Here is a 20,538-nt window from a genome sequence, read left to right as displayed (position 1 = left end):
AAGTGTCAATATTAAAAAGGCAGTTAGAGATACAAATCTGGAGTTCTGCCGAGTTCAGGACATGAGACAGAAACTTGGAATTTATCAGGACATTAAAAATAGTAAAAAGTTAAAAACAAACTAAATTTTCAGTAAGCAAATGGTAAACTGTGCTACATTCATATAATACAACAGTAAATATATTAGAAATTATTATTTAAGTCTGTATTGTTTAGTCCAGAAAGATGTTAATAATATCCCAAGTAAAACAAGTATCCTATTTCTGTAAGAAAGTGTGCACACAGTTGGGAAATTATGGAAGGATATATCCCCAAAGTATTTACAACTGTTACATCAAGGTAGAGGAAGCAGAGCTGGTTTTCATTCCTCTCATTATACATTTCCCTACTGTCTGAATTTCCTGCAACAAACTTAAGCTATCTTTTTTCTTGATCAAACAGTTTTACTTATGTTTTCTAATTAAAGATATAATACATGCTTATTGTAAAAAATTCAAACATAGAGGAATATAAGAATAAAGTAAAAATCACCTAAAAATTCCACTAGCCAGAGATAATCATCAGTCTATGATCTTCATTTCATACATTTTTCTATGCATATAAACAAACATATAATTTTACATGAGTAAGATCACAAAATACAGACTAATTACTCCTCTACTTCATACTCCCCAGAAAAAAATAACTTGAATGTTAACAACTGAGTAGACCCTTCTACACTCTTCTCCATACTTTGCATTACTTTTATAATCACCCAAAACAATAATGTTACATTAATTTTGAAAGAAAAACTCTTCTACATGACTTTAAACATATCAAAAACATATCTGCTCAGTCCACAAAGAGCCACCAAGTAAAAAATAGCATTAAATATCTCTTACCTTGCTGGTTTGTGGTACTGGCAAAGAAAGTCAAACCTTTCATCTGGCACAGGTACTCTGCTCTCATTAGGATCAATAGTGCAGAATGGGAAGTTTTCTGCTGAAGCCTGACTATTGGTTAATACATTGAAGAAAGTAGATTTCCTATAATGAACAAAAGCAATTTCAATGAATTCTTAAGTTAATACCAAGAAAAACCAATTTCAATGCTCAAATAAGATCCATGAGAAATATAAAACCAATCTAGAAAGACAGGGAAAAAGGAAGAATACATTTTTTACTAACAGAAGTGAATGAAATTTACAATAGTAAAGTGGCAGCTCATGACTTATAATTAGGTTATGCCCCTATCACAGTCTATTTGAAACTTGAAAAGCATGTTCTCAAAGAATCTTTGTAATAGAGTTTCATGTCATACTAAAATCTATTTTTTCCATAATACACCTGATTGTACCAGTATCACTTCATCTATAACTAACATAACCTTCTCTAACATGAAATGTAGAAGGCATGTCTCTAGTTGAGTCAATGACTTTCCAAAAATTTTGAATTGGGAAAGAGATGCTAAATGTCTGATATCTGATAGGAAGTGGGAAGTAGGGACTCAGAACTGCCTTCTAATCATTAGTATGTAAGGATTACTAGCAAGTCTAGAATTGTGAATTATGAAAGTCAAAATATAAATTTTATTCAAGGTATGACTTAAATCAATAAAATATAATATCTATTAATATGAAATAAACTAGTCACTACTTTTCTAATCATTTGACTGCTATCAAGTAATATGTGCTCAGAGAAAGCCAACTCACATTAATATCAGCCATGGTTTTTAAAAAATATGATAATACTTTATCATTCATGTCTTAAAAATATGAAAAAAGAAATAAAATTTAAAAAATAAACAAATATGATAATACAACACCAAATATAATATAGAGTAAAATCCAAACAAAATTTAAAACTCTCAGTGGCCATCTTTTAAGAATGCTAGGTAATCAATTCTTTGAAGACTGTTAAAGTGGTTACTGTGTCTTTCCTATAAAAACTGTACTTTCAGAATAACCAATAGTTATGAAAAGAAAATTATTTTATAGACATATTCTAGTCAATAAATGAGAAAAGAATAAAAACATAGAATGGCACCATTTTTGCAACCCCTAACAAATTAATGGATCTAGGTACTAATTACCAATGATATTACTGCAAAAGGAGGAAGAGAAAACAGTACCTCTTGAAAGAACCATATACATCATCTGTCATCTTAATCTGATCAACACTTCACATGTTACCGCTAGTTTACAGGAAATACAGAGGACAGAAGAACGTATTAAATTATACCACAGGGATAAAATCAGTAAAATCCAGACTCTGGTAAATCTAACAACCAGATTTCTTAACAGGTCATCTGGGGGCTGGAAGTAAGCGGGAAACTTTTGCTTCTGGTTGAGATGTAAAAGCTAACAGCAGACCAGCAATCCCACCCAGAACTAGAAAACCATCTAAAATGCAGGATACAGAAGTCATCTGTTTGAAGGGACTGGGATTCTGAAAACAAACGAACATAAAAAAAAGGGAAGCATTTTTACCCTGGGGACCTGTGCCCACTCTGGGCAAAGGAAGGAGGCAAGGATCCAGACTTTATACCCACGGAAAGCTGATGCTGAAGGAGAAGGAAACCAGCAAAACATTTGGAGACTTGGAGAACCTCAGCCATACCACCAGTTTCCCCACTCAGGATCTTTTCCTCAAGGGAAAACTACAAAAGCCTACTCAAGTAATTGGTAACACAGACTGGCCCACTCTCCATACCCTCTTCCTCTCTCCACGAAAAAAATTAAAAATAAAGAGTGATAGTTAAGTTGCCAGAACAGTCCATGAATCCTTATTTATAAAATGCAATGAAAATACAGTATACCTGTAATGGATATATTACAGAATAATGTTGTAATAAAAGTACTTAGGACAAAATTTAAATCTGTTAATTTAAACATTTATAGGACACTTGGGGCCTAATATTATAAAGGCAAAATAAAATGTTATTGCATTTTTGCATACTGTAATTTAAAAATCACTCATTGCTATTACCAGAGTCAATTGCAATTCTAAAAAGGCCATAGGTTGTTTATGGAGTTTTTTTCAAATGTATGGCTGTTGCTACATATAGTATGTTATATTGTCTACCTGGACAAAAATGTTTTGTGATTTTTAAAAGTGTATCCCTCAAAACATATTATATGGTAAAACATAGCAAAAGAAAGTTTCGTAGGCAGAAAAAATTCTTACATACATTCAAACTAAACTTAGAAGACAAATGTCCATTTTCACAGACTGTCTCATTTTAGATGAATTTTAAATTTCACGAAATCCTAGTCATCTGTAGCTTCTCACAGCTTTGTAGGTATAAAAAAGTAAAAAGAAATAAGGAAGAATGAAAAAGAAAAATTTCTAAGGATCATACAGGCTTCGGTGGCAACTAAAGACATTTTGATCTATTCAAATCTATTAAGAAAAGGCTTGCGAAAGCAAAGAATTTGAAAGTTTGGGCCTATGCCTTAAGTGTTAAAGCCTGTAGTCTTTTTGTAAAATGAGAACTTTTTAAACACACACACACACACACACTCTCTCTCTCTCTCTCTCTCTCTCTCTCTTAGATCCCTTGAGGTTAATATTAAAGCTTAAAAGTAGAAGAAAGATTCAAAGTTATAGGAATTTCTCTCATGCAAGAATGGGTATACATAACTTATTTCAGCAATGATAGCACCGAAAGAAAAAAAAAGTGACTAGACTAAATGTATGGCCCCTAGACTTAGGACCTAAATACTTTATTTTGGAAATTACTATATTACTCTATTAAGTAAATCTCGCTGAAAAGATGTTTTATGTAAAACTTTACACAAAACTACAGCATGTAATGAGAAGTATCGATACCAGTGGAAATTTCCACAGCATTCTGAATCAATCATTTATATGTAACATCCATCCAAAACATGGGACAAGAAGTAGAAGGTCCTCTCAAAATGTTTTCAATTTAGATATAACTAAACTGTTAAAAGCATCTATCTGGTAAATACATAAGATGATAGAAATAAATACCAATGCATGTATACATGGGTGAGTATAATTACATATTTCCTAACTCAATCAGATAAGAAGACCTAAAAACAGTAACACTAAAGCAGCAATGATCACACCTAGAAAAATGTCTATTCTGAACAGATTTTCTGCAAAGAAGAGATACAAATGGCCAAAAAAATATGAAAAGATGCTCAACCACTCATCACTGGAGAAATGCAAATCAAAACCACAATGAGATATAACCTTACAATTATTAGGATGGCCACTATCAAAAAAACAAAACAGCAAGTATTGGCAAGAATTAGAACTCTGTGGACTGCTGGTATACATGCAAAGTGGTATAGACACTATGGAAAACAGTTTGAGGTTCCTCCAAAAAATAAATAAATAAAAGTAGAATTACCATATGATCCAGCAATCACACTTCTGGGTATATATCCAAAAGACTTGAAAGCAGGATCTCAAAGAGATAGCACACCAACATTCATTGCTGCATTACTCATAATAGCCAAGAGGTAGAAGCAAATGTCCACCAACAGATGAATGGATAAAGAAAATGTTATCTACATACAATAGAATATTATTCAGCCATTAAAAAGAAGGACATTCTGTCACATGCTACAACATGAATAAACTTTAAGGACACTATAAAGTGTCCTTGAGTAAAATAAGCCTGTTGCAAAAATACAAATACCTTATGATTACACTTATATTCATATACTCATATATTCTACTTATACTCATATGAGATATCTGGAGTAGGCAAAATCATGGAAACAGAAAGTACAATGGTGGTTTCCAGGGGCTGTGGGGAAAGAGAAATGGGAAGTTGTTCAATGGGTACAGAGTTTCCGATATGCAAGATGAAAAAGTTCTAGAGACCTGTTATATAACAGCGAATATAGTTAACACAATTGAACTGTACATTAAGAATGATTAAGATGATAAATTTTATATTACTTTTTTTTTGAGACAGATTTTCACTCTGTCACCCAGCTGGAGTACAGTGGTGCCATCTCTACTCACTGCAACCTCAGCCTCCTGGGTTCAAGTGATTCTCTTGCCTCAGCATCCAGAATAGATGGGACTACAGGTGCATGCCACTACAGCCAGCGAATTTTTTGTAGTTTCAGTAGAGACGGGGTTTTGCCATGTTGGCCAGGTTGGTTTTGAACTCCTGAGCCACTGTGCCTGGTCATATATTATGTGTTTATTAACATAATTTCTTTAAAAAGTATCAAACTCAAATGGATAAATACTATACAAAATACCTAACCAGTACTCTTCAAAAATAAATCTTTAAAGGTTATAAAAAATAAAACATTCAGAAACTATCGAAGATTGGAAGAGACAGGAGATATGAAGACTAAATGCAACATAGTATTTTACACTGGAAAAGAAAAAGGACATTAGTGGGAAAACTGGTGAAATCCAAATAAAGTCTGTAGTTCAGTTAACAGTAAAAAAGTAAATACAGTTAACCCTTGAACAACACTGGTTTGAAATGCATGTTCAAAGTGCATGTGTCCACTTATACATAGATTATTTTCAATAAAATTTACACTGAGTATGCCTGCCCCTCCTTCCTCTCCTTCCACTTCCTCTCTACCTTCTGCTTCTGCTACCTGAGGTAGCAAGACCAAACCCTCCACCTACTTCTCCTCAATCCACTCAACCCACTCAACATGAAAATGACAAAGACCTTTATGATGTTCCACTTCCACTTAGTGAATAGTAACTACATTTCCTCTTCCTTATGATTTTCTTAATAACATTATTTTCTCTAGCTTAGTTTATTGTAAGAACAGAGTATAGGATAATATAACATAAAAAATATAGCTTAATCAACTGTTTATGTTATTGGTGAGGCTTCCAGTCAATAGTAGGTTATTAGTAGTTAAGTTTTGGGACAATCAAAAATTATATACAAATTTTTGACTGGGCCAGGGGGCAGCGCTCCTAATCCCTGAGTTGTTCAATGGTCAACTGTAATTTCTTTATCTTTTTTTTTGAGATAAAGTCTCACTTTATTGCCCAGGCTAGAGTGCAATGTCACAAACACAGCTCACTGCAGCCTCGACCTTCCAGGCTCAAGACATCCTCCCGCATCAGCCTCTCAAGTAGCTGGGAATACATGTGCATACCACCACCCCTGACTAATATCTGTATTTTTTGTAAAGACAGAGTTTTACCCTGTTGCACAGGCTGGTCTTGAACTCCTGAACTCAAGCAGTCTGCCCACCTTGGTCTCTTAAAGTGCTGGGATTCTAAGTGTGAGTCATCATGCCCAGCCCTCAACTGTACCTTAAGGAGCAAAAAAAAAAAAAAAAAAAAAAAAAAATTATTGAAATTATGTAGCGATACAGCAATATAGACCAGAATTCTGAAAAAGAAACACATTTAAAATTTTAAAACTAGGTGGAGCACGGTAGCTCAAGCCTGTAATCCCAGCACTTTGGGAGGCCGAGGTGGGCAGATCTCTTGAGGTCAGGAGTTCGAGACCAACCTGACCAGTATGGTGAAAGCCCATCTCCACTAAAAATACAAAAATTAGCCAGGCGTGGTGGTAAGTGCCTGTAATCTCAGCTACTCGGGAGACTGAGGCAAGAGAATTGCTTGAACCCAGGAGGCAGAGGTTGCAGTGAGTGGAGATCATGCCACTGTACTCCAGCACGGGCAACACAGCGAGACTTTTTCTTGGGGGAAAAAGAAAAATTTAAACTTAAAACCCATTAATCTATGAAGTACTTCTAAGGTACATAATTACTGTTGAATACCAGGGAAGAGTGATTAGGAAAATAGATCTGTTGTTCAAAATGATCATTCAGAACATATTAAAAAGAGAAAGTAAATAATTCCCAAATCACAAATTTCTATGAAGCAGCAGGCATTCTGGAATGTTGACAAGTATATACAATAAGATTTAAATTCATTTAAAATGATATTGGGGAGTTTTGATTCCCCTCTGCTACAAGAACTGCCCTCCTGCTATAAACAACTAGAAAATCAGACAAAACCTATGAAATAAGCTTTCACACAAAGGACAGTGTGTATCACAGGACTGCGTTCCCTGAGAGAGTAACAAATAAACTAAGCTCTACAATTCCTCTAGTTTACTACCTACTAATGGTTTCAAAGTCACCATTCCAAGAGGGGAAACCAACAGAACGCAGCAGTCACACCAAGGTGAAGAGACTAAGATGAGAGTTAGGAGGCCAAGGCAGCTAGAATTTATGGGAGAGTACGTTAGAAAGGCAGGAGCTACACAGAGAAAGTGCCCTAAAGAGCCACAGGCGGTCCCTTCAAGAACACGGCTAAGTAATGATTTGCGCATGAGTAAATTCGATCTCTACAAGTCCAGGGAAAGAACCACCCAAATGTGGTAGGATGTAAGATCTTCAGGGCTCACACAGAGATTGGAACAGTTCACATACCTATGAGCCAGAGTGGAGAGATCTTGTAATACAAGGGTATTTGGATAGAGTCCTCAAAAGGGTCAAGTCTTAATACTAGGGCTTAAGTAGCACCAAAGCACAAAATCTTATTAATCCATAATAAGAAAGCATAAGAAGAAGCCCCAAAACAATTAATCTGATACATAAATAACTAAATGCCATACCAAGGTCCAATATTCTTTAAAGAAAAACAACAATATTTAGCATTTAATATAAAATCCACAGTGTATGAAATCTAATAAAAATTATAAGACATGCAAAAAAGCAGAAGTATATATACCAAAATCAGGACAACAGTCAATAAATACAAACATACTGAGGAATGAGAGATGAACTAATGAGAGATAAAGTAGCATAAAAGGACCTTAAAATAAATGGTACAAATCTTTTTTTTTTTTTTTTTGAGACGGAGTTTCGCTCTTGCTACCCAGGCTGGAGTGCAATGGCGTGATCTCGGCTCACCGCAACCTCCGCCTCCTGGGTTCCGGCAATCCTCCTGCCTCAGCCTCCTGAGCAGCTGGGATTACAGGCACGTGCCACCATGCCCAGCTAATTTTTTGTATTTTTAGTAGAGACGGGGTTTCACCATTGTTGACCAGGATGGTCTCGATCTCTTGACCTTGTGATCCACCCACCTCGGCCTCCCAAAGTGCTGGGATTACAGGCTTGAGCCACCGTGCCCGGCTGGTACAAATCTTTTTAAATTTTTCTTAAGGATGTAAAAGCTAATATAAAGACAATGAGGAAGAAAATGAAACACATAATAAATATCCAAATAAAATTATTGTTAAAAAATACAGTATTTGAAATAAAATGAAATTGAAATGAAAAATACACTGGACATGATTAACAGCAGATTTGACACTGCAAAGAAAAGACCTTGAAGACAGCAATAAAAGTATCCAAATGAAGCACAAAGAGAGAGAAAAAGACTGGAGAAGGAAATAACCAGAGCTTCAGCAGGATACTTTCTAGGGAAGGACACATATTTACAGTCGTGTATCACTTAATGATGGGGATATATTCTGAGAAATGGGTCCTTAGGCAATTTCATCATTGTGCGAACATTACAGAGTACATTTACACAAACCTAGATGGTACAGCCTACTACACACTGAGGCTATAAGGTATAGCCTACTGCTTCTAGGCTAAACCTGCACAGCATGTTACTGTACTGAACACTGTAGACAAATGTAAAGGCAGGTATTGTGTATCTAAACACAGAAAAGGTAGAGTAAAAATACAGTATAAAAGTGGTACAGGACGCTTACCATGAGTGGAGCTTGTAGAACTGGAAGGTGCTCTGGGTGAGTCAGTGAGTGAGTCATGAGTGAATGTGAGAGCCCAGGACATTGTTGTATACTACTGTAGACTTTATGAACACTGTATATTCAGGATACACTAAAATTATTTTTTAATGTTTTTCTTCAATAATAAATTAACCTTAGCTTACTTTTTACCTTATAAACTTTAATTTTTTAACTCATTGAGTCTTTGTAATTACACTTGGCTTAAAATACAAATACATTGTTAGCTGCACAAAAATTTTTTCTTTATATCCTTATTCCATACGCTTTTAAAAATATCTTTAAAATGTGTGTTTTTTTTAAACCTTTAAACCTTTTTGCTAAAAACCAAGACATAAACATATACATTAATCTAGGCCTACACAGAGTCAAATCATCAATATCATTGTCTTCCACCTACACATCCTGTCCCACTGGAAGGTCTTCAGGGGCATTAAGACACATGGAGCTGTCATCTCCTATGATAACAATGCCTCCTTTTGGAATACCACCTGAAGGAACTGCCTTGGGCTGTTTTACAGTTACTTTTTTTTTTTTTAAGTAAGTAGGAGTACACTCTAAAATAATAATAAAAATTACAGTATAGGCCGAGCTCACAGGCTCATGCCTGTAATCCCAACACTTTGGGAGGCTGAGGCAAAAAGATCCCTTGAAGCCAGGAGTTCAAGACCAGCCTAGGAAACACAGGAAGTCCCTGTCTCTATAAAAATATATTTTTTAAATTATCCAGGTGGGATGTGTTTGTCTGTAGTCCCAGCTATACTCAGGTGGCTGAGGCAGGAGGATTGCTTGAGCCCAAGAGCTCTAGCCTGCAGTAAACTATGATCAGGCCACTGTACTCCAGCCTGGGCAACAGAGCAAGACTCTGCCTCAAAAAAACAAACAAAAACTAACCATACTAAATACATAATCCAATAACATAGTCATTTATTATCAAGAATTAGATACTATATACAATTGTATATGCTATATGTTCATATGACTGGCAGCACAAGCTTGTTTACACTAGCATCACCACAAATGTGTGAGTAATGCCTTGCACTATGAAGTTACCAGAGCTACAATGTCACCAGGTGATAGAAATTCTATTTTCTATCTTTATAGAAAATTTTAATCTTATTGGACCTCCATCATATATGCAATCAGTCATTGACCAATGTCATTATGCAGCACTTGTAACAGGCATCCCAGAAAGGGAAAAAAGTGGAAGATTATCTTCAAAGCACTAGAAGAGTAACTGTCAACCTAGAATTCTACCCAGTGAAAATATCTTTCAAAATGAAGAAGTAATAAGCACATGAAAAGATATATACTTAGCCATCAAGAAAACACCAACTGACGAGGCACGGTGGCTCATACCTGTAATCCTAGCACTTTGGGAGGCCAAGGTGGGTAGATCATCTGAGTCAGGAGTTTGAGACCAGCCTAGCCAACACGGTGAAACCCTAGCTCTACTAAAAATGCAAAAATTACCCAGCGGTAGCACACAACTCCAGCTACTCAGGAGGCTAAGGCAGGAGAATCACTCCAAACTCGGGAGGTGGAGATTGCAGTAAGCCAAGATTGTGTCATTGCACTAAAGCCTGGGCAACAGAGCAAGACTCCATTCTCAAAAACAAAAAACCACTGATCAAAAACTTCACAACTTGGTTATAACAAAAAAGATAGTAACAAGTGTTGACAAGATGTAGGATACTAGAACCTACCTACACTGTTTGTGTGAATATAAAATGGTGCAACCGCTATGGAAAATAGTTTGGCAGCCCTCAATAACTAAACATACAGTCACATATGACCCAGAAATTTTACTCCTAAATATATAACTAAGAGAAATAAAAACATATGTATAAATAAAAATTTATATATCCTAAGGCTGAGGCAGACAAGAGTACAAATAACATATTGTACTGAAATATACAATATGTCATATTATCACTGAAAGATACTGTGGTGCCAGAAAGTAGAGAGCACTAGAAAAATAAAGAGGACATGTCAAAAGGAATATAAGTGAACATAAAGGTTTCTAATCACCAAATCTGGGCAATTTGAGCAACAAAATAACAACAGTAATGGATTACAACCAAAAGAATAAATTAAGAATCTATATTGATATAAATAAGTTATAATGAAATACTTGAATAAATGGGGAACTTTCTTTTACAATAGAATTTTATACAATAGAATTTCCATTGCTTCTTCTATAAATTGTTTCTTCTAAATGTAGAAGAAATAAGGAATATTTTTTAATTTGGCAAACACCACAATAATAATAGTTTCAGTAAGAATCAATAATACATGCCAAAATTAGGGGGCAAAAGTATGAGAAACAATGTACATAATTTCAAAGGATCCCCTTCAAGAAGCTTATTAATTGCAATGGGAAAAATAATAACCCTCTCAGTTAACCCTTGTTGGTATCAGAAATCTGTCAGATTTCAAAGTTAACATCACCAAAAATGGACAAGTCAACATCATGTGCTTTCTAACACACTGTATTGAAAAGCATCTTCTATGCCCCAAAGTGCATAATTTGAAATTAATCATGAGGAAACATCAAACAAACCCCAAATGAGGACTGTACACAATAACTGGCCAGCACTCTTCAAAAGTGTCAAGGACATCAAATACAAAAAGAGACTGAGAAAGAGTTCCAGGTTAAAGGTAACTGACCAAACAAAACAATTAAATGCAGCTGGGCACAGTGGCTCATGCCTATAATCCTAGCACTTGGGAGGACTAGGTGGGAGGATTGTTTGAGGCCAAGAGTTTGAGACCAGTCTGGGCAACACCGTGAGAACCCATCTCTACCAAAATAAATAAATAAATAAAAATTAGCCTGACACCAGGCTGCGCGTGGTGGCTCATGCCTGTAATCCCAGCACTTTGGGAGGCTGAGGTGGGTGGATCATCTGAGGTCAGGAGTTCGAGATCAGCCTGGCCAACATGGTGAAACCCTATCTCTACTAAAAAACTACAAAAAATTAGCGGGGCGTGGTGGTGGATGCCTGTAATCCCAGCTACTTGTGAGCTTGAGGTAGGAGAATCACTCGAACCCGGGAGGTGGAGGCTGCAGTGAGCCGAGATTTCCCCACTGTACTCCAGCCTGGGCAACAAAAGCAAAACTCTGCCTCAAAAAAAAAAAAAATTAACCTAACATATACCATGTGCTTGCAGTCCCAGCTACTCAGGTGGCTGAGGTGGAATGATCACTTGAGCCCTGGAATTCAAGGCTGCAGTGAGCTACGATCAGGCCAAGGCACTCCAGCCTGGGCAACAGAGCAAGACTCTATCTCAAAAAAAAACTAAAAACAATTGAATGCAACATACAATTATGGACTGAACCTTGGACCAAAAAGAGAACATTAGTGGGACAATTAGTAAATCAATGTTTAGTTCCTGATTTTGATTATTATACTACAGTTACAAAGACTTTAACACTTAGGGGTTGTGAGCAGAGATTAAATAGTAATTTTTAAAACTATTTTTGTGAGTGCGAGATTTTTTAAGCATGAAATTATTTCAAAAAAATTTTTTTTCCCATATGGGTCTTGCTTTATTGTCCAGGCTAGAGTGTAGTGGCTATTCAGAGATCTCACTATCCATCAGGACAGGAGTTTTGATCTGCTCTGTTACTGACCTGGACCCCAGTTCACCCTCCTTAGACAACCTAGTGATCCTCCACTCCTGATAGGTCACCATATTGATGGGTGAACTTAGTGTGGACACCGGATCGGCAATGTGGGTAGCACTGCAGACACCCAATTAGCATAGCACACTACAGCCCAGAACTCCTGGGCTCAAGGGATCCTCTTACCTCAACCTCCTGAGTAGCTGAGACTACTGGTGGGCACCACTAAGCCCAGCTCAAAATTTTTTCTAATTTAATTTAAAGTGAAAAGTCAAGTAAACTGGCAAGAGATCATTGTAATACATACCCAACAAAGAACTCATATCCAGAATAAAAAAAACTCCTAATCATTAAGAAAAAAACCCAGACTTTTTATATCAGATATCCAATAACATATGAAAAGACGCTCAAAATTACAAACCATCAAGAGATATCTCTGATATCCATAGATAGCTGTCTTCTTGGTAGACATGGGAATCTGACTCCCAGCTTAACTTTATCAGCTTTTTAGAACAAAAATACTCAGATCACCAGTATTTGCAGCCTAGAGAATAATTTTCCTTCTGTGAGTTCCTTTGAGCAATCAAGAATGGAGCTTGTAAAAAACAAGAAAGCTAAGAATCAACTAGGAAGACTTCTAGGAACACATAGGCATCACACATTTTGTATTAGGAAAATAGTGGACTGCAGTGGATTAAAGATGGCCACACATTTTTTGTCACTTCCACCATCAAGAGGTGGAGTCTATTTCCCCTCTCCCCATGTCTCTGGGCTAGTGTCATGACTTGCCTTGACCAAAAGATTTCTGTGTAAGTGTGCTATGCCACTGTCACACTTCCATTCTCTCAAGAGTCAGACACCAGGATATAGAAAGCCTAGTCTAGAGACCATTTAGAAAGAGAATGACACCAAGTATAAGAGAAGTGCCCTGACTTCCAGCCAACCCTGCTAAGGTCCCAGATCTACTGAAGTGGCTATATTGGATGTTCCAGCCTCAACTAGCCACCAGCTGAATGCAGTCACACTAGGGATCCCAAAGAGACCAGCAGAAGACCTATCTAGCTCACCTACATCCCCAATAAAGAAAAACTGTTACTGTTTTAAACCATGAACTTTTGGAATGGTTTGCTACACAACAATAGATAACTAAACAATGATGATAATTCTTTTGTAATTTTTTTTTCCAGCATTTTCTACAATCTCTTTCCTCAGCAGTAGTAAATGGCTTTCACAGATGCTGTGATTGGTCACTAGAAAATTGGGAGAAGGCAATTTGCAGAAACACCAAAATGTATTACCAGAAGCAACAGCTAAGCAAGACAATTACTCTCCTGGGGCAGTTTGTGAGTGTTTAAACAGTATACTAGCCGCCCCTAATACCCATTTTCCAGTTCTTTCAGATTAATCGTTGTTTGTTTTTTGTTTTTGAGATGGAGTCTTGCTGTTGCCCAGGCTGGAGTGCAGTGGCACAATCTTGGCTCACCGCAACATCTGCCTCCCAGGTTCAAGTGATTCTCCTGCCTCAGCCTCCTGAGTAGCTGATTACAGGCGTGTGCCACCACATCCAGCTAATTTTTATATCTTCAGTAAAGATGGAGTTTCACCATGTTGGCCAGCCTGGTCTAGAACTTCTGACCTTAAGTGATCTGCTTAACTCGGCCTCCCAAAGTGCTGGGATTATAGACGTGAGCCACCATGTCCAGTAATAAAATTTTTAACCAAACATGTCAAAATAAAGACTACATTTTCTTGCCTTCCTTGCAACTAAATTCTTGTGACTAAATTCTGGACAAAGGGATGTTGGCAGAAGTATAATACGACAGTTTACAGGAAAAAGGCTGCTAGTCAAGTTTGGCCCCTTGACCCTTCGATAACCAGCTGCAGTTCATAACACCCTGGACCAGCAGCCCCCAACCTTTTTGGCACGAAGGCCTGAACCGCGAATTGGCTTCATGGAAGCCAATTTTTCCACGGACCGACAGTATGGGGAATTGTTTCAGGATGAAACTGCCCCATTTCAGATCATCAGGCATTAGATTCTCATAAGGAGCCTGCAACCTAGATCCCTTGCATATGCAGTTCACAACAAGGCGTGCGCTCCTCTAAGAAGCTAATACAGCTGCTGACCTGACCAGAGATGGAGCGAAGGTGGGAATGCTCACCTCCCGCGGTGCCACCTGGTTTCTCACATGCCACAGATCGGTATCAGTCTGCAGAATGAGGTTCGGGGACCCCTAGCCCTACACCTTGAGGATGAGGCCACACCCTAGGGATTGCCGAACTGTTAACTGAAAGGAGCATGGATAACTGAGGACTTTATAAAGCAGGTCCACTATACCAATCTGTGACTGCAAAATGTACATTTTTTTACATGAAAAAGAAACTGGTTATCTGGGGTTTTCTGATGCTCTTAATTGAATCTAATCCCATCTGATGCAGTGTATGGCAACAAGAGGAGCGATCCCTCACAGAAATAAAGAAGTTTGGAATATTGTATCAAAATGTACTTTCCCCTCAACATTCTCTTAAGCCTCACAACCACAATGATACACTGGTCCAACAGGAGCTCATTCATAAAAGGTCACTTGGGTAAGAAAAAGCAGTACACAACTAGAAACCAAATCTCCATATTCTTTCTACTTCATTAAAAGAGGCCATTAAAACATGTCTCCTTGCCCGGCGCAGACTAAAAAGTAAGCCTTTCTATTTACCCAGCTAAAAACCAAGAGATTCTCTAGATGGTTTTGTACTGAATGTCTTTACTTTTGATCAACAACTGTCCCCTTCCCACAATCTATATCTTGTAGACCTATACAGAAGCACATAGGTCTAGTCAGACTTGCTTACTCAGGAACTGGAATTACAGGAGAGACAGGAGATGAGAAACAACCAGAAGTCCAGGGATTCACATGGCTGAGTTCCACATGGATCCATTTCTGCCAGCACCACTTGGCTCCTATGCCTCCTGAGGCCTAGCTGTTCGGATCCTAATTCACTCATTCCAATAAACCTCTTTTTCTCGCTGAAAATAGCCGGAATTGTTTTGCTTACAAAGAATCTTACCTGACATACTTGGGTGAAGTAAGATCATTCTACAAAAAGTAGTGTTTACAGGGCCGGGCGCTGTGGCTCATGCCTATAATCCCAGCACTTTGGGAGGCCGAGGCGGGTGGATCACGAGGTCAAGAGATCGAGACCATTCTGGTCAACATGGTGAAACCCCGTCTCTACTAAAAATTAGCTGGGCCTGGTGGTGAGTGCCTGTAATCCCAGCTACTCAGGAGGCTGAGGCAGGAGAATTGCCTAAACCCAGGAGGCGGAGGTTGCGGTGAGCCGAGACCGCGCCATTGCACTCCAGCCTGGGTAACAAGAGCGAAACTCTGTCTCAAAAAAAAAAAAAAAAGTAGTGTTTACAACCAAATACAATTAATTGCCAAAACTCATTAAACTGTACCTTTATAAATGAGTGAATTTTACTATTAGTGAAGTATACCTCAATGACACTGGGCAGGGGAAGCATTTTATTTAAAAGTATAAACAGCACATTTATTCTGAATAAGAAAATATTTTTAGGTTATTTCCATGTACATTAATTTCATTATACTCTGTGACTAAAAAGCTTATATAGTCCCTCTGTAGCTGCAGGCAATTGGTTCTAAGATTCCAGCAGATTGAGTCCCTTATATACAATGGTGTAGTATAATACCTAATGCAATGTTAGGCAAATAGGTGTTTACTGTTTTTTTATTGTTTTCATTTTTCATTTAATTAAAAAAAATTTTTTTTTTTTTGAGATGGAGTCTCACTCTGTTGCCCAGGCTAGAATGCAGCGGCACGATCTTTGCTCACTGCAACCTCCGCCTGCCCAGACTCAAGCTATTCTCCTGCCTCAACCTCCCAAGCATCAGGTTCCCACTTTCTGTATTTTTTTAAAGTAGAGACGGGGTTTCGCCATGTTGGCCAAGCTGGTTTCAAACTCCTGACCTCAAGTGATCCTCAGCATCCCAAAGTGCTGGAATTACAGGCGTGAGTGCCCATGCATGGACAATTTTTTTAAAAAATATTTTTAAGATTGGTTGAATCCAAGGAAGTGAAATCGCAGATATAGAGGGCTGCCTATATGTACAGAAAACACTTAATATGGCCCATTTTAAAGTAATCCTGTTTAAAGTCAAGTTGTTGTAACAATTCTAGAATGAGAAGTATGTGAATATCTAAAAACTGTATCTTCCTTACTAGTGCCATATTAGCTCACAACATACATAATGATCACATCTTGCTTTCATGTTTATTGATAGCACCCTACAGTACTTTGATTATTTGTTTTGCTTACATTTTCACTCTCTATTTAGTCTTACTTTGCAAGCAGACTATATCACAGCAGGAAACCCCTTCAAAATGCAAACCTCTTCAAGCTCCAGGAAGACTGATATTAGGACAGCCACACTTGTTCATGTTTTACATTACATGAATTTAAGACATGCCTCACTTGGTCACACCATGTTCTACTCATTGAGGAATCCCTATGACAGAAGGTCCTAGGAATACCTAAGAACATGATTGTCTTACCTGCCACCAACCTCAAAGACCACAGCACATCCCAAAATACCCTTGATTACCTTCACACATCCACATTGAATCTGTTACCTAGTAGTACATCCTAATCACTTTTGAGACATTTTATATTTTAAGGTTAGTGAAAGGTTAAATAATGAAAAAGAGACTCGGGCAGGGTGTGGTGGCTCACACCTATAATCCCAGCACTCTGCGAAGCCGAGGCAGGCAGATCGCCTGAGGTCAGGACTTCAAGACCAGCCTGGTTAACAAGGTGAAACCCCATCTCTACTAAAAATACAAAAACTAGCTGGGTGTGGTGGCGTGCACTGCCTCCCCTGTAACCCCAGCTACTCAGAACACTGAGACAGGAGAATTGCTTGAATGCGGGAGGCTGAGGTTGCAGTGAGTTAAGCTTGTGCCACTGCATTCCATCCTGGGCAATAGAATGAGACTCCGTCTCACAAGAAAAGAAAAGAAAAGAAAAGAAAACATTACAAAAACTCAAATTTCTGTTCTCAGAACTTTCAGATTTAGACATTTTGTAACAGGAACCCTAACAAGTTCCACTACAAAATTCAAAACTGTCACCTCCTTCTCCATCAAACTTATAATGGAGCTTTCAAACCTATATCCTAAAGTATCCTACTGCGTGGCCTCTGGTAGCCAGCCTAGGTAGGTACTACACATAGCCAACCAGCACTGAAATCAATAAAATAAATCTAAAGTCTAATTTTGCAAAGTTAATAGTCTGGCTTCCTGGCCTCTTTTCTTCAACTTAAATTTTAATTACCTCATTGTTCCCATTTCTACAATAGGACCCAACATATTTACACAATGAAAATAAGAAAAGCCCCAACATTCACCTACCCAACATTTGGCAATCCAACAATACCAATTTTCAGTGAGGTTCCAAATCTTCCAATGATTGGGGGTGGTTTAATTCCATCACTTCCCTTCTTGGGGGGCATCTGAAATACCAAAGCAGACGTATGAACAAAACTTTTTACTATCCACATGGACCCAAAACACATTTCATCACATAAAATGTATTACTGAATTAAGATTAAGAGCAAAACATACTATAGATAGCGATCCAAAACTAACAGCTAAATCCACTTTATTTTTTTAACAAACATTTTTTTTAAAGTCCTGTAAGCATATCTGATTCTGATGGTTGTCAAAAGTCACTGCTGAGAAGTCCCAGAAAGACTTATCTAAAATCAGTATTTGTTGGGCCGGGCACAGTGGCTCAGGCCTGTAATCCTAGCACTTTGGCAGGCCAAGGTGAGCGGACTGCTTGAGACCAGGAGGAGAGACCAGCCTGGCCAACATGGAGAAACCCCGTCTCTACTAAAAAAAAAAAAAACACACACACACACACACAAATTAGCCAGGCATGGCGGCGTGTGCCTGTAATTACTGCTATTCCGGAGGCTGAGGCTTGAGAACCGCTTAAACCTAGGAGGCAGAGGTTGCAGTGCTTTGAGATCGCGCCATTGGACTCTGCCTGAGCCACAAAGCAAGACTCTATCTTAAATAAATAAATAAAATCTTTGTGGCATCAGGAATCAAAGATAAAAGAGTTTAGCTACCAACCTTACATCCAGACTGCTCACAAAACACTTTATTTCTTAACCTGATATATGGTTATATGAACGAAAACATCTGGAAGCAGGTACACAGATGAGAATAAAAGAAAATTCCATTCTCCACCAATAACCAAGTCACCCTTCACACCAAACCATTCCTCCAGAACCTGGAATCTGAGCTTTCCCACTCACCCACAACCCCCATTTTTCACATAGATGAACACCCACCAGGTACTGGGGTCCTTCCGCCAAGCTCCTCCCACCTTTTGGCACTGAAGGTACGGCTCAGCAGTCATCACAAGCAACCTCCAAAATCTACACCATGGTGACTATTTCTAATCGTAAATGAATCGACGAAACCTTTTTATTTACAAGTCGAAACTTTGTCCCTCACTAGTTCTGGCTCCTAATTTGTACGGGCGGAATTAGTCCCACTCATGTACTGCCAAGGGAAATCACAAGGACTGCTAAGCTCCAGTGTTAGAAGCTGGGAACTAAAACTGTCCCTGTCTTCTGGCTGAGAGTTGCACCTCCTAGGACCACACTGGGGCTCTGCCCTTGTAGTCATATTCCAGCCTCTGATCCCTGACCCCGAGGGCCAGGAATTTCCCTTTTCAGCCTCCTGACACCTGTTCCTGGCCAACCCCCAGGCCTCCAGAGCACAGATAACATGAACAGCGCCGGTCGGGTCCTCTGGCGTACCGAGCGGTGGCCGGCCGCCCACCCAAGGCGGGCCTCACCCCCCGTCCTCCCCCTCCGGACTGGGCCACTGGCCGTCCCGGCCTCAGGAGAAGGCTTTCGCCTGGGCTTTCCCGCGTGAGGCGTAGGCCGATCTCCCGACGCGCGGCCTAGTCCGACAGCGCCTCATTCATCCACACACCCCCACGCCACCCGCTGCCCTGGCCCCATCTTGGCCACCCGGCCCAGGCCTCGCACCGGCCTCAGGGCAATGGGCCTGGGCGCCGAAGACCTGGAGGAGAGAGCGCCCCCGGGCTCCCTGAGGACCTCACCGTGCTCGGCCTGGGCGATGACACGGGGTCCCAACGGCAGCGAGAGAAAGGTCCTGCCGGCAGCCGGAGGCGGGGATGAAGGAGGAGAGAACGCAGGCCCTGCCCCTCCGCCGAGCGGCACGCACACTGCCGCGGCAGCGGCGGAACGGGCGGGCCGGGCACCGAGCGGCACCTGCGCGCACGCCGTGGGCCCCGCCCCTCCACGCCTCGCCCGCGCGCCCAGCGCATTGGCCCGACAGGCCAGGGAGGCGGGAGCAGGGCGGGAGGAGCCCAGGGTGGGAGGAGCCGCGCGGCGTCCGGGAGGGCCGGAGCGTGAAGGCGCTGGCCAGGCGCTTCCTGCGATCCCTAGGCTTCCGCGTTAGCACGTGGGGTTTCTCGGTTCCACGTCTCCGTTTCCGCCCGGCTGAGTGGACCGGGTTGCCTCCGCACGTTCGCTCGCTCGCCTGCATCCCCGCGCTTCCCCCGCTGGACTGCGAAGCGCCTTGGGCCCTGACTTCCTGCGGGAGATCCGGGGCTCCTGAAGTCAGGCAAACTGCCGCACCAGCCCCGGGGACCGCGTGGCCGCCAGCCCGTCTCCCTTTTCCTATAACTTTATTCGGTCAGTCTGTACGGAGAGAAGCTGTTAACTAAACGTTCTTGAAGGAAAAGGGGACTAAGGGAAGCTTTGGTCTAAGGATTCCTTCCTCGCCTTACAGTTAAGGCGTCTCACACAGGTACTGGAACCCAGAATGCGTTTGAGCCAATTTCCCCCGTTTTCCTCTTGTCAGTTGAGAGCAGGGCCTTTTGAAATTTGGGGATTTCCAGTCGGGGTTTCGCCACTTATTGACTGTGACCCTAGACAAATTAACTTCTCTGGACTTCAATTTCGTTCTGGATAAAATGAGGCTATTGAGACCACCTTATGAGGTTGTTAGTGTGAGGATAAAATGAGACAATGCGTGTTGAGCTCCTAACAACAGCATATATAGAAAAGGCTCGTGAATAGTCACTGCTGTTAATTATTAGGATTTCATTCCATCTCACCCACACCATGTCAA

General features: G+C 39.9%; 1 protein-coding gene across 2 annotated transcripts in view; it reads right to left on the bottom strand.

Moving 5' to 3' along the window:
• Positions 1–19,669, bottom strand: part of OLA1 (Obg like ATPase 1) — a 175,989-nt gene extending 156,320 nt beyond the window's left edge. Inside the window, exons 1-3 of one of the 2 annotated variants that reach the window (XM_010351949.3) lie at positions 19,502–19,669; positions 17,770–17,870; positions 881–1,024 (exon numbers count right to left, since the gene is read on the bottom strand). In XM_010351949.3, coding sequence (XP_010350251.3) covers positions 881–1,024; positions 17,770–17,870 — 245 coding nt within the window. In that variant the 5' untranslated portion in view covers positions 19,502–19,669. Of the gene's footprint in view, positions 1–880; positions 1,025–17,769; positions 17,871–19,501 lie in introns of those variants that run through there. The other variant, XM_074399457.1, reaches the window with a different exon arrangement.
• Between the last annotated feature and the right edge of the window lie 869 nt (positions 19,670–20,538).

This window comes from Saimiri boliviensis, chromosome 5, assembly GCF_048565385.1.
Source record: "Saimiri boliviensis isolate mSaiBol1 chromosome 5, mSaiBol1.pri, whole genome shotgun sequence".
NCBI classification, from domain to species: domain Eukaryota; kingdom Metazoa; phylum Chordata; class Mammalia; order Primates; family Cebidae; genus Saimiri; species Saimiri boliviensis.
This window is presented reverse-complemented; position numbering and strand designations above follow the sequence as displayed.